The sequence below is a fragment of the Tetrahymena thermophila genome, assembly GCF_000189635.1.
Source record: "Tetrahymena thermophila SB210 genomic scaffold scf_8254645, whole genome shotgun sequence".
NCBI classification, from domain to species: Eukaryota; Ciliophora; class Oligohymenophorea; order Hymenostomatida; family Tetrahymenidae; genus Tetrahymena; species Tetrahymena thermophila.
In genome coordinates, this window is record NW_002476413.1 from 181,226 (window position 1) to 196,628 (window position 15,403).

Sequence of the window (15,403 nt, forward strand, 5' to 3'; positions counted from 1 at the left end):
ATTAATTTAAATAATATTTTATTATAAAATTTAATTTAATACATTATTCTTTTCAAATCTTTTCCTTTTTTCTACCTTTTTCTTTATCAAAGCTATAAATATAATATTTTTAATTTTTTTTAATCTTCATATTGTCAAATACTTCATTTGGAATTTTATTTGAGTGGTGTAATTTCAAATACATTATTTAATCTATGTTATTTTAAAATAAATAAAATATTTATAATTTACTAATATTTATTAATAAATTTTGGATAACTAAATATTTACCATATTCGAAAAAGTTGTAGTATTTACAACCTTTTGATTAAGAAGGATAAAATAATGGACAAGAATAGTACAAAAATTTCAAGCTCGGATCTATTTTAATTATGCATTTTGTATTTTTGCATTTGCAATATTTTGGTGCAAAGTCAGGTATTATGATTTCAAATTTTTTCTTTTTAAAAACTAGTTACCATGTGTCTTAGTCTAGCTTATTTTATTAATCTAATTCTTATTTATTTTATAGTTAATAAATAAATAAAAATACATAAATTAAAAATACCAAATGACTAATTTTCAGCGTATATTTAAGTAATAGTGAAATTAGAGTTTTCATTATCTTCTTTTATGTTGTATGATACACGAATTGGAGATAATATTTATTCGTTTAAATAATTATCTTCACTAATTTTTTGCTTCATATTGCTATGTCGAATCGATTAATTTTATGCGCACCTTTGGGAACAAAATATTTATTGCGAAAAGTAATTTTTTTTAAATAATAATAGATAGATAGATAGATAGATAGATAGATAGATAAATCGAATTTTACGTACATAATATATTATTTAATTTTTTGTATATAATGTTTTATTATATTGGGTATTCATACATTCATCTTATTAATTTAATATTTTCCAGCAATTCATTTATAAATTCATAGTTTCTTTATACTTTATTTTCAATTTGCTAATTATTTAATTTTGGTTTACTCTCATCATATTTAAACATATTCAAAATATTATTTACTTCCACTTTTTTATGCTTTAACACTTATAAAAAATGAAGATTTTTGTTGCAGCATTTGCATTAATAACCGTACTGGTAAAATAAATTTTTAAAATTTTCAGGTATCAATTTGATATCAATTTAACCAGCTAAATTCTAAATCTGATTTTATACTGAGTATATTTATTCTCCTGCTCTTAGATTGATCTTATATTTAATTGAATTTTCTGAGTTTTAAGCCAAAATTTATAAATCACCGAAGATCTAATCTATTATTTAGTTAGATGTAGATTATGGTAATTTAAGTATCTTTTTGATACTACTTCTCCAATTGCTAAAAAATTATTTTTTAATATTTTACTTCTATGTGTTTATTATACATAAACTATATTAAAAATAGGGCTTGACAAAGGTGCTCCACATTAAAGCCTAGTTTTTAAATGTTAAGTCTCTTATAAAGTATAAAGCTTTTTATAAATATTTCCATCTTTGTTCTATGAACTTAAGGTGAGGAGCTATTGTTCCGTTACCATCTATATTGATTCCAAGATATTTGTACTGATTAACAATAGGTATACCTTCAATAGAATTACTATCAATTTGATAGTTTTTTAATGGTAAAACAGCAGATTTATTATTGTTAATTATAAGCTTATATTCTAAACAAATTTATCTAAGCTATTGAATAACCCTTTTTAAATGTTAAATCTAAGTTATTATCACCAAATCATCTGCGTATACCTTATACCAAATTGGTGATTATACTTAAGAGATTAAGGTCTTCATTACATCCTCCATATAAATATTAAATAGTCCAGGACTCAAGGAAGAGCCTTAAATCACACCATCTCTTAAATATACCTTCTAAGATTTAGTTTAATAAAACAAGTTATTTTACAGATATCTTAGAAATTAACTTTCTTCTAAATTAAGAATGTCTTTGTCTTATAAGATCTTAAATAGTCTATCTCTGCAAATTGTGTTATAAGCTGATTTGAAATCTATGAAGAGAGCTCCTACTGCATCTTTTTTTCTCATTTGTTAAATTTTATTTATCAACATAAATATATTTAAACCTGTTCCGCATCCTTCTATAAATCCAGTTTGATTTCTGTCTAACCTTTCTTTTAAATACTACTAAATCTTGGTACTGAACCTATTTTCTAACCATTTATAGGCTGGAGAAGTCACTGTAATAGGTCTGAAGTCTCCAGCACTTGGTATATTTGGGAAGACCTTATTTAAGGGTATCAACCTTGCAGCAAAAATCGCTTCCCCTAATTTATTTACCACATCTTGACACCACCAATCATTTAATACATTTACATTATTGTTACTTCTAAAAAACTATAAGCTATATCCATCCAAGGTTATTGCTTTATTATCATTTATTTTTAATTAGAGTAATTTAATTTCTTCGTCATTTAAAGGTGAGAGGTTAGGTAAAGGCAGTTTAAGATTTTAAGTGTTACACATTTATCCTGATAACTCAGTCAGTTTACTTAAACAATTATTTATTATATTTTCATGCCCTACAGTTAATTTACCTTCGTCGTTCAGAAAGCTCGTCATTAAACCTCCGTCTCTCTTTTATGGATGCGTTACTGATAATCTTTATACAATTTTCCACCCATGTTTAGACTTAGAAGTTCTTATGTAAGATTCACATTATTAAATGAAATGTTACCAAGTGAACTTTTATTCCTACCTTTTCCTAATGGTTAATCTTATGCTTTTTTTATGCTTAATAAATTTGCGGAGTTTGTTAATTCTTTCAATGAAGCTTAATGAATTATTGCTCTACTTACTTGCTATGAAACATAAATTAAATGATCCTTATTTAAAAGGAATTAAAAATTTCTGCTAGACTTTTGGTTAAAATGGTAACATGCATTCAGTTTCAATAATAGAGTGATCAGATGCCTCAAGGTAAAAGCTTGTTTTTGAGTTCCATCTAAATTACTAATTAGACCAAATCCAATCAGACTTAAAAAATTTCTAATTTCTACTTGCTATTAAAGTAGGTTATTGAGGATCGACTAATTGATTGAGTTAAGGAAATAAATTAGTTTTTTGATTTAAGTCTCCGCTTATTATGAATAAACTATCTTTTGATTCTAATAGTTAAGTTATCCATTGTTAAAGTTAATTTAAGGCTCCTTTCTTTAGTTGTTTAGGGTAAGGAATATACAAATTTATTAAGTATAACTCACATATAGCATGTGAAGCCTAAGCTAATATCATTTCAATTTGATTTTCTTAGTTTAGATCATTTGGTATAAGGTGAGTCAAATCTCTAAGTGTAAATTATTTATCCACACCTATTACTAGACCACCTCCATTCTAACAATCTCTTTTTTTTTAAATAAAATTATAGCCTTATGTAAGAGGCCAATCAAATTGTCTAGTTTCCTGAAGCATAAATATATGTGGTTAGTGCTATCTCAATAATCTAAATGTCAGATCTTTTACTGATCTCACATTCCAGTTTATAATTTTAAATTTATTTTCAATTGTTTTATTATTTGCATCTTATATATTAATGTTTATATTTTCAAATCTATTACTAATGTTATAATTATTACTATAAAAACTATATTATGGTTCAATTTATTATTAAAATATTTAAGTCTGTATCAATTGCTATGAATTTTGACTTAAATCATCATGAATGATTTGATTATCAATTTATTTGTTCAGCGTTAACTCCAGGTTTTAGAAATGACTGATCAGTAGGTTTTTCTTACTTGTTGTGAAAAGAAAATCTGCTTAAAGAAAGAGATTATTTTCTTTTTCTATCACTCATAATCTTACCATTTCTTTATCTGATTGATTTAATACCTGATACTTCTTCCTCTTGATCCTACTTTAGTAACTAATTATAAGCTTATTATTTTATAGAATTACCCCATTTATCATGAGAAGACCCAGGATAGATATCTTTTTCATGCTTCAAATAAAAATGGGATCTATAGGATTCAAAGTTGGAATAACCTTTATGAGTAGTTGGCTAGCAACCGCATTTGAATATAACGTGCTCTTGATCTTTTTCGAAATTAGCCATCTAATTTTTGAGTTGGCTCGAACCTTGACTTTCTTGAGTTTTGAATGATAACTTGCGTTGTAATTTTTATTTTGGAGTAGATTTAGTATTAGAAGTAATATTATCTAAATTACCATTCTAAATTTCTGTTTCTTTCTAATTTTTCTACTCCTAAAACAAGCCTTCATCATTTGCTATTTTTTAATTCTTCATCTATTACTAGCTTTAAGAATTATCAATCTTATCGTTTACTGCATTTATTGTGCTAATATTAGTTTTTACCTTTTCTTATGTCTCAATAACTGCTTTTTGTTTCTCATCTTTTTATCCATGAAATTACTTAAAAAGAGTTACGAATTCTTCTTATTTCTAATTTTTAAATTCTTAATCTTGGCGGATAAAAATTTCAAATTCCTAAGTTATATCCTAAAATAATATTCGATTAAAAAATTCATTTGCCAGTTAAATATTATTCGAATCGAAAACGACTTTCTGAATAATAAGGAATTCAGATTACTACTAGCCATCGAAATTATTCTTTTTATCTATATTCTGATAATTGAATAGCTAGGGATAATCTCTATGGGAGTATCTGCAGCTTTCCTTATATTTGCAAATTCCTTTCTTATGGTACCTACAACTAATTCTATAAGATTCTTTTATTATACTGCTATGCTAGATTTTTCTATTTTTAACATCAGCTGGGATATAATATGACTTATTCTATTAAAATTACTTTTTTGGTAGCTTTCTATGTTATTAATTCACAATTACAGCATCAAAATGCCCTCCATCTATTTTACCTGTAAAAAGCAATCTAATTTGCTAAGAAGTTGAATTATAAAACTTCTTACCTTCATGCTTAAAAACTTCACTAGGTTTTTCTAAGTCTACACAGTCACGGTAAAGAGTAATAGATTGCTTAAGATATTCTGCCGTTATTTTTATGATTGGATATGTTGCAAATTGGCCATTCGTCTTAATTAATTTGCTAATTTCTTATTATTGATCTATTGGAATAAATTGGAATTATTTTTTTGACATAAACTAACAAAAATTTATGTCACTTTATGTCTTCGCACTTTTATGTTTATGTTAAAATTATGTCACATATTCGAAACCCCAATAATAATAATAATAATAATAATAATAATAATAATAATAGTAGATAATGTGATTTTTATTGAATAAATAACTAATAAAAACAGTAAATTTAATCATAGAAAAAAATAATTAAATTGAGGAGACAATTCTTTCTTCCAATCAAATTACACCTTAATTACTTTCAGGTTTTTTATTCTTTTTCTTCTCATAAAATGTAAAATTTAAAATAATAATATTTCAATTTAAAAAATATATTAAATGAAAATAGTATTGAGCTATGTTAGAACAAATCTTTAAACATATTACTAATAACTTTTTGCCTCTAATCCAATTCTTTGCAGCAGTAAAACTACATAAATTTAGTTATCCTATTTGAAAACATTTTTAATGTACGAAGTGAATACTTAATAAATTAAGGAAGTTAAAGCAGTCTGTCAAAAAATGATGTAGAATTTAACAAGTATTTGTAGGGTCTTTAAAGAAACAATTATACAGTGCAAAATAAATTGAATGCAACTCAAAGAGTCAAATAGTATTTTGAACTTATAAATGCAAATCAGTAACTTATTTTGTGATAGAAAAGAGTTCGTAATACATTTTTTAAAAATTAATTAAAACAATAAAATGAAATTTTGCTATTAAAATTATAAAAAATTTTCAAAATATCATTTTAAAAATTGCCTATTTTATAAAAAAAACTCTTCTTTACTAAATTTTATGAAATTAAAATTCTAGTTTTTTTTATTTTATTTTATTATTTTATTTATTTTAAAATTAAAAGGAGGGAGCAGGATAATAGAAAAGATCATCTAGAAATTAATTTTTTGAAATAAAATAATTATTGGTGCCAAAGTATTATTTATTTTAATCAACTATTAATAATTCTATCCTACTTAATGGTGTAGTAATACTTCTAAACTTTGTTATCATCTTACACTAATAAATGCAGATTTAAATAAATTCTCTTAATATTTATTTTTAACCTTACGCTAGTGCCAGTTATGATACTATCGTTTATAGTTTTATTCTTACAATTAAATATGTAATAGTAATCATTTAAAAACTATCAAAATATTTAATTTAATATTTTCAATTAATCGATTAGAGGGAATCACAAATAAAAAAATGTTCACTGTTATCATTATTATATCAGTATAAAGATGAAATATGAATTTAGTAAATTTATTTTTTGTTAGTTAAAGAGTTCTATTATCTCAACAATGGTCAGATGTTATTTAAAATTTTGCTTTGTTTTATAAAAATCCTTTATCTTCTAGGTTTTCTAGTTTACACTATTTTTAAAGAAAAGGTTTATTTCTACCTTATATTATCTTACCATAAAATTTGTGTTATCATAAATTCAAATTATAAAGGTTTCCAAATCTTGTAATTTAGGGTTCTATACAAAACTATTACATTTGATTTTAAAGTAAATTTCATTCAATAAGGAAGTTAGTTCACAGAAGATCATAGTTTATCACATTCAAGTTAAAAAATCTTCTTAAAAGTGAGCATTAAACATTCTCAATTTTTTTAAAAGCTTGTTCCAAATGAATATCAAAAACTATAATTAATTGATTCTCCTAAATTTGGTTTAAAAATAAAAGGTGTTGATTCAGCAATTACATAAAAATCAGCGATTAGGACATTAAAAATTAGTCAATATGGAAACTTATTTTAACTTAAAACCAATAGTTGGCTTTTTTCCAATTTAAATAATCTCAAGAGAAGCTTTTTTATTAATTGAATTTGAGTTTTTATATTTTTGGTGTAAATTAGGATGTGAGGAGAGCTAAGAAATTTTTGGTCATTTTCATTTTTCTTTTGGAACAGTTTTTAAGTCATTGAAGTACCAACCATTTTTTTATCTTAACTAAATTTAAGATTAGATTACAGTATTTTGTTTAAGGAATTAAATTGAATAAATTAAACGATCGTCATAAATTAATCGAATGAAATGAGATCTTTGAGAAATGATAATAAATAGGAAAAGATATTAGTTGTTTAAATTTGGATTAACTTTTAATAAATTTAGAATTAAATTCCATTTATATAGTACGAATTGCCCTCACCCTTTGATAATCAAATAGAGAGAATAATCAAATGATCTTATCCACTCTTTAGATCTGACCAAATTAAATTAAACCTTGAATTGAAATATTTCTACTATTTAATTAAATCAGTAAAAGCATTTGAAGACAAATAATATAAAATATAATGACAAGAAAAATATGGTATTTTAAAAAACATATAATAGCTTATCAAATAATATAAATAACTTAAGAATGCTTTTAATTATTATAAGCTTAAAATAAGCTAATAAATTACATATTATTTAATTTGTAACAAAAATCGTGACTTTAGTTTGTAAAGGTGTTTAGAGCTGGGGCTAAGAAGTGGAAAAAGTGCTTTTTTTTAATTAAAATTAATTACATGAAAAACTAACATTTTTTGAATTTTTAATGAACAAATTTTTTGTGAGCCCTGGGTTTTTAGGGCTTGAAATTAATTATTTTCGTAGGTTATCGATAGAGGAGATTCCCAAAATATAATTTGTTTGATTGTAATTACTTAGTTTCTAACTCAAAAAGAGACTAATAGTTTGAGTTAATTTATGGATTTGCATGCAATTTATCTTAAAATGGTAGATCTTTCATTTCGCTCAAATTTATATAAAAGTAAATAACCAAGGTGTTTATGCTGTTTTTTCTATCAATTAAATTGTACTTTTCTAACTATTTCTATTTAAATAGCTAATTTTTGTGATAAACTGAAATTAATAAAAAGTAAAAAATCAAATTAAATAACTTGAAATTAATAATATGGTAAAAGATAAATTCTCATTTTTCATACTTCTTATTCTCTTAAAACGTAAATTTAAAAATAAAAATATTTGCAATTTAAGAATATAATAAATAAAATAGTATTAAGTTACGTTATAACTAAAACTTAAGAAGATTGTTCTAGTATTTTATCCAAAAGATCATTTGTTTCTAGCAGTAAAACTTAAAAAGAGCAGTTTTTTTATTTAAAATATGTTTTTTAATTCAGGAAGTGAATGCCTAATAAATTAAGGTCCTCCAAGCAGTCCATCAAATAATGATGTAGAATTTTCATAGAATTTGTAGGGTCTTTAAAGTAACCCTTGCATAGGAGTAAAATAAATTGTATGCAACTCAAAAAGCGAATTAGTACTTTCAACTGACAATTGCAAATCAGATACTAATTTTGCGATACAAAAGTCATCGTAATAAATTTGTTAAAAATGAATGAAAGCAATAAAATATTTTGAAATTAGAATCCTACTCTTATAGAATTTTATGAATTTATTTATTTTAAAATTTAAAATTAAAAGGAGCAAGTTAATACAAAAGATCTATCTAGAAATAAACTATTTGGTAGAATCTGGTTAAAGTTTCACTGCCAATAGTATTTATTAAGTCAATTCTTAGCCATTCTAAAATAGTGGCTAATTTGATTTATATTGTGGATCAAATTACTTTCATCTTACATAAATAAATGCTGATATAAACTCATATAGTCTTAGCATTTCATTTAAACCTTACCCAAGTTAAAGTTATAACACTGCCGTTTATGGGTTTATTCTTGCAATATAATATGTAATAATAATCAATTTAAAAAAAACTATCAAAATATTTAATTTAATGTTTTCAATTAATTAATTAGAGGGGAATCACATGTAAAAAAAAAATGTTAATAATAAATTGTTTAATTTTTTTCATGAACCTTTTATTTAAATCCATAAATATAAATAATAATTACCTTCCTCCTCCTTATTAATTTAAAAATAAATAATCATTCTTAAAATAAATTTATTTAAATAGCTGTTTATGATTTTCTTAGTTTATCATATTTTAAATTAAAAAATTTTAATATATTTACAAAATAAACTACACTTCTAATGACAAATAAGTTTTTGATTATTCTAATCATATTTTTTTATATTTTAAAGTGCCCTGATTCATGTGTTTCATGTAATGACAGTGGATGTACATAATGCTCACCAGGCTATACTTTATCTAATGGTACTTGTAGTGTATCGTGCGATATTTCTTGTTCCACTTGCTCAGGACCTGGAGTAAATTAATGCACTATATGTAACAATAATTATTATATATCTGATAAAAATAATTATTGCGTTTCTTCATGTGATTCGAATTAATATATTGATTCAACTTCTCCACAAAAATATTGCAGGTCTTGCGTAAATAATTGTTAGACTTGTACCAACTCAAATAGCTGTTAAAAATGCTTAACTAGCTACTATTATACTGGTTATTCATGTGCCCCTTGCGATAACACTTGCTATAGTTGCTCAGGTCCTGGAAAAAACTAATGCATTAAATGCTAATATAATTATTATATTTCTGAGAAATTAAATAATTATTGTGACCCAAATTGCGACTTAACTTCAGGCTAATTTATAGATTATTCAAACCCTGATCAAAAATATTGTAAAAAGTGTATTAGTAATTGTTAGACTTGCACCAACTCAAATAGCTGTTAAAAATGCTTAACTAGCTACTACTATACTGGTAGTTCATGTGCCCCTTGCGATAACACTTGCTATAGCTGCTCAGGTCCTGCAAAAAACTAATGCATTAAATGCTAAAATAATTATTATATTTCTGAAAAATTAAATAATTATTGTGACCCAAATTGCGACTTAACTTCAGGCTAATTTATAGATTATTCAAACCCTGATCAAAAATATTGTAAAAATTGTATTAGTAATTGTAAGAGTTGTAATAATAATACTAGCTGTACAACATGCATAGACAATTATTATGTTTCTGGTAATACTTGCTCTCCTTGTGACAATTCTTGTAAGTATTGTTAAGGGCCTGGAGTTAATTAATGCATTGTTTGTAGATAATCTGGATATTTTATTTAACCTGATAATAATAATACATGTGTTCAATCTTGTGATCAAAATAATGGCTATTATATTGATAAATTAGTTAATCGTTAATAGTGGTACTGCAAAAAGTGCCTCTTATCATGTAAAACTTGCTCAAATGGAAATAGTTGTAGTACATGCTTTGATTAAAACTTTTTAGATTCTTCGAACTAATGTTAGCCTTGCCACTCATCATGCCAAACTTGTAATGGTACATAAAATACAAATTGTATAATTTGTAAATCTGGTTTACACATGTAACTCAGCACAAATTTATGTGTCCAATAATGTGATTCAAATGAATTTTTGAATGCATTATCATAATGCTAAAAATGTGATAACTCTTGTAAAACTTGTGATGGCTCCTCGCCAAACAATTGCAAAAGTTGTTATTCAAGTTTTTACCTTTATAATAAAAGCTGTGTTCCTGTATGTCCAAACGGCTACTCGCTAAATACTAACACTCTTGCTTGTGAACCTTGCTAAGATAAATTAAGCTGTAATAACTGCTATAACACTTGCTAATTATGTACTTTAGCATAAATTTAAACTCAGAAATGTAACACATGTTATACCGAAACAAGAAGATTAGATCCAAATAATAACTGCACTTGCTTAAATCCAAAAGACAAAAGAAATTTATTTTACTAATGCAGTTATTAAAATATAGCCGTCTTATATGCCAGTTTAAGTGAAAGTATTCCTTAGTTAATTATTGATTTTGGCTCACCATTAAAGTCAATAGTAAGTTCACCAAATTAACTCTGCAAGTAGGTGTTTGAAGATTAAACATTTGCTTTGCTAGGATCGGATTGTTCATGCTCAATTACTGATAGCTAATTTATTGTCACTTTGAGTAATTATTTATATATTTTTCCAAAATAAATTTTAATGTATTTATTTAATTTATAATATTTAGCCAACTCTTCTAGTATTATGGAGAATAATCTTATATATTTCAAATCTGGAATCTTGCAGTTTTAGGATTATAATGTTTTTATAGACACATTTTATAGAAATATAGTTTACTAAAATAAGACTGATAATCCTTTACTATAATTTCAAAGTAATTTTATAGAAAATACATGTAATCCTGTAATGGTTACTCTAAGTGATTTAAAGAATGATGCAGGTAGAGGTTTTTTTAATTTAACATGGTCATTGGAGGAAATAACTGGAATTACAAGAGATGAGTAGATCTAAAGCATCAATTAAATAATGAAAACAGCAAGTTAAAATTTGAATAGAACATTAATCATAGACCCTTCAAACTTACCTCCTAATCAAAATATTACTATAAAATTTAGCTTTTTACTAAAAGTAAACAGAACTGGCTAACAGACGTTTAAAATATTTTACAGAAAAGAAAAAATCATCAGGATAAATTATCAGCAATCGATTTATCCACCTATATATAGGTATCGTATTTATTATTAGTATAATTCTAAGGTTATTTTTATAAATTAGGTACAAGAGCTTGAGTTTCTACTTTTAGTTTTACATTGAAGCATGTGAGTTTGGAAATAGTACATATTTTAATGAGCCAACTGATCTTAAAATAGTTTCTCCTTAGCTAACTTAAATAGAGCAAAATATTAAAAACTATAATGAATCTAGTTTTTAATTAGACATACCTCCTTACACATTTTAATCGAATTAAACATTTAATACTAGTGTAATCCATTTTTTATTTTATTTTAATTTAAATTAATAAGAGTTTTCTCCTACTAAATTAAATTTATTTTAGGATATGAATAAATTAATCATTCCAAATTATTCTTATTTTTATTCTAAAATACTTTATTATTGTAGGCCCTTTTTTATTAACACCAAAATTTTTATTTTGGAAAATTTTATTTTCCTAAGATAAATTTTTTTAAATCAAAATTTAAAAAAAAAAACCAAATGTTTAATATTAAATTAAATACAAATATATAAATATATTTTAAATTCCACATCCTTTTTAAGATAGATAATATAAGTAAAAAAATTTTATTTTCGAACAATAATAAAGTTTTTAAATTTTGTACTTTTTGATTTGAGTGATTAAATTTTTTCTTAAAAAATTAAAAATTAATTATTTTAATAAAAATTTAGATAATTTTAAATCTTACATCTGATAACAGGATCAGTTCTATAAAAAATATATCTATTGATGTACTCATTTCGAATTTATATTTGTCTATAGTTGGAGGATCTAATTTTATTGTTAGTTATCAAAAATAATTTGATTTGGTATCAGAATTTAGAGATTATGAAGTTCAAGATCAAACTTCCCTTTTAGGTGTTACTTTTACCTGGTAGTGCAAGAGTTTATCAAGTGAAGATCGCATTTGCTATGACTACAATCATCAAATAGTTTAAATAAATCAAGGGATAAGCTCAATCTCTTTCCCTGAAAGAAACTTCCAGCCCTATAGCATCATAGTTTTAACAATAGAAGGATAAAAAGAAAAAAGGTCAGCTAATTTTACAGCCACTTGTATTTTTACAGAATTAGATATTCCTCCATTAATTGTTTTATAACCCCCACAGCAATAAAATCAGAAAATAAATTTAAATTAAGATCTTAACTTTGTTATTCAATACGGTTCCAATATTTCTTCGGATATTTTATCATATGCTGGAGCTTTGTTGTATAAAAATAAAATAGTTGGAGCCATAAAATTTGATTACTACTAGGTAAAATTTAGAATATGGAGCTATTTTTAAAATATAGATCCTTCCATTCCAACAGTTTAAGTACGTTTTTCAGTTTACAATCCATCTTATGTCATGCCAAGTTTAGCAACAATTACCCTTTTAATTAACATTCCTCCTAAAAATTGCATTCTTTCTATAAGTCCAAACCAAGGAGTAGCACTCTAAACAATTTTTTCTATCAAGTTCTCAAATTGTGTTGATGAAGACTCTCCTTTAACTTACTAGTTCTTTTACTATAATAACCAAGCTGATTACGAACTAGAACTAGATTCCCCTTGGAATATTTCAAGAAGATTAATAAAAGATTAAACAACTAGCTATGTGATGAACACTACTCTACCTTAAGGAAGCTTAGTGATAATGAGCCAAGTAATGGACTCTTAACTTGGAATTTCTAATAGCACTTTAACTATTCAAGTTAATGGACAAAATGAAACAGAAGATAATTATTATTAACTTGTGGACTAACTTATAAAATAAGCCTAATAAAATTCTCAATCATTTAATGACTAAATAGTTTCTTTGAGTATTATTGGAGAAGATTTAAGCAAAAACAAACAATTTTAGGCCTCTCAGAAAATCAATGATCTGAAAGCTTAACTCATATCGAATTTGTAGGAAAAATCATTTTAATTACCCTAATTTTCTCTTCTATCAACTTATGCAAATAAAGTAATTGCATAACTGCAGTAAACTCTCACAGATTCAAAAGAGAATTAGAAAGACTCAATTTACAACCAACTGCAAAAGATCATATAACATACATTATTAAGTATATAATATAACAACGCAAGTTCACTTTAATAAAATAATGATATTTATATGCAAAATCTGATTGATTCTTTTAAAATTTTAAATTCCACAGTCAATTAAGGTAGCTCAATGCTGGATTTTGAACATTATAACAATATATCTTTCCAGATAGGAAGTATACTTTCTAACAGCACACTCCCGAATCAAGGGTCACTCATATTAGATGGTAATCTATCTTCTTTACTGTCTGACACAATAACTCAAAAAAATATATATAGATATGCACTACCATTTAATGACTCAGATTCTTAAAATTCTACAAATTAATTCAACATAGTTAGAAACACATATGCATTAAATATTTATGAAAAAACAACTAAATTTCAAGAATATGTGAAGTAATATGAGAATATTAGCTCGAATTTTTAATATTCAAAAAACAAAGTAATAACTACTACAATAAACAGTACAAGTTCTTAAAATTTATTGAATGATTCTAGAGTTGCTTATTAATTTAATAATGCAGTTTCTAGCAAAAAATATAACATGACTTGTTTATAATAAAATGATGTCAAATGGTCTAAGAATGATTGCAGTATCTTAAAATAATAGTAAAATAACTTCAAGTGCTTGTGTTAATCATAATCTCCTACAACAATTATTGAAGACATAGATGACATGTTTTTAAAAAATAAAAATCTAGATACAGTATTAGGAGAATAAGGAATATTAAACATACTGAAATTTAAAGAGTTCTACTTATATGCATCCTTTTGGGTTCTCTCAACTTTTACTGCACTTGAAATTTTTTTGCTTATTTTAGGAAAATACTTAGATCGTAAAACAAGATAAAAAATTATCTCATAGGTTTTTCCAGATAAGTTAATTAGTCAATAGATTAAAGATTAAGAATTTTTAGATTAAGCTGACATATAAACTTTCCCGAAAATATAATTAGTGAATGAAGACTAGCAACCTAAGGTAGAGCCATTTACTCCACCTTAAATTAATAAGCAATATCCAAGTTTAATTCTATAGAATGGTCAGTCTTAAAAATCTCCAAAACAAATATAGTCTATTTAGCCAAGTGAAAGAAATTAAATGGTGCCTTATGCAAGACGTAAAAGGACTAAGTTTTTGCATTTATAAACATAAGAAAAATTCCCAGAGAGTAGTTCAAATAACTTATCTTAAAACCGAATATAGGATAATTAACTTTAAATTTTTAAATAACGAAGTATCTTTGATTAAGATGAAAATCCTTAACAGTCGATTTAAATAACTTCATAAAATGAAACAAAAGAAATTTAAGATTCCCATATAAAATAACAGTAATAAATTGCATTTGAAAAGGCTTCTTGCTTCAAAAAGATAGCAATTTTTCATTAATTCTTGAGTATTTTTTATCTTTATGATGAAATAATTTCAAGACCTACTCGATTCACTCTGTTTTATATAAAGAATATTCATACTTTATCAATTTCCTTACTATTTTCTTAATACAAGCATATTATTTAGTAAGTAATAATTGCTTTAATTAACAGCTTAGTTATAGGTTTAAGTACTTTTTTTATTTAATTCACATACAAAAAAGGTAAGTTTGGAAAAATAATATCTGTCATTTTTTAAATTGGACTCTGTTTGGTTTATCTTTATATAATATTGGCAATATCTAGTGGAAAATCTGTGAGTGAATCAAATGAATTCATGATGATTTTCATCTTATCAATGTCAGCAGATTTAATATTTATGTAAGTAATCACATCTTCTTTCATGAGTCTATTAGTCAAGAAACACTTTAAAAATATATTACAATATAGCTTTTATGGAAAATTATTTAATCTTTTTCAACTAAAATAAGTAATTGAAATGATAGATATTTGATT

The 15,403-nt window shown here is 24.7% G+C and overlaps 4 protein-coding genes across 4 annotated transcripts; 1 reads left to right on the forward strand and 3 right to left on the reverse strand. All coding sequences in view use genetic code 6, as the record gives it.

Moving 5' to 3' along the window:
• Nucleotides 1–52: 52 nt before the first annotated feature.
• On the reverse strand, nucleotides 53–823 carry TTHERM_00129620 (hypothetical protein; the record flags this gene model as incomplete). Its single annotated transcript, XM_001016430.2, has 4 exons — nucleotides 53–192; nucleotides 271–495; nucleotides 548–680; nucleotides 818–823. 4 exons carry the CDS (start codon nucleotides 821–823, stop codon nucleotides 53–55), a joined length of 504 nt encoding a protein of 167 aa, XP_001016430.2.
• A 56-nt stretch (nucleotides 824–879) lies between these two features.
• On the reverse strand, nucleotides 880–3,414 carry TTHERM_00129610 (reverse transcriptase; the record flags this gene model as incomplete). The annotated part of the gene is made up of 1 exon (XM_001016429.2): nucleotides 880–3,414. The coding sequence occupies one exon, from the start codon at nucleotides 3,412–3,414 to the stop codon at nucleotides 880–882; it is 2,535 nt and encodes an 844-aa protein (XP_001016429.2).
• A 262-nt stretch (nucleotides 3,415–3,676) lies between these two features.
• TTHERM_00129600 (hypothetical protein) lies at nucleotides 3,677–5,080 on the reverse strand (the record flags this gene model as incomplete). Its single annotated transcript, XM_001016428.1, has 1 exon — nucleotides 3,677–5,080. The coding sequence occupies one exon, from the start codon at nucleotides 5,078–5,080 to the stop codon at nucleotides 3,677–3,679; it is 1,404 nt and encodes a 467-aa protein (XP_001016428.1).
• Nucleotides 5,081–7,962: 2,882 nt separating this feature from the next.
• TTHERM_00129590 (REJ domain protein) lies at nucleotides 7,963–15,211 on the forward strand (the record flags this gene model as incomplete). The annotated part of the gene is made up of 9 exons (XM_001016427.2): nucleotides 7,963–8,011; nucleotides 8,065–8,139; nucleotides 8,192–8,387; nucleotides 8,496–8,760; nucleotides 9,114–10,917; nucleotides 10,981–11,479; nucleotides 11,529–11,736; nucleotides 12,159–14,848; nucleotides 15,112–15,211. 9 exons carry the CDS (start codon nucleotides 7,963–7,965, stop codon nucleotides 15,209–15,211), a joined length of 5,886 nt encoding a protein of 1,961 aa, XP_001016427.2.
• Nucleotides 15,212–15,403: the final 192 nt, after the last annotated feature.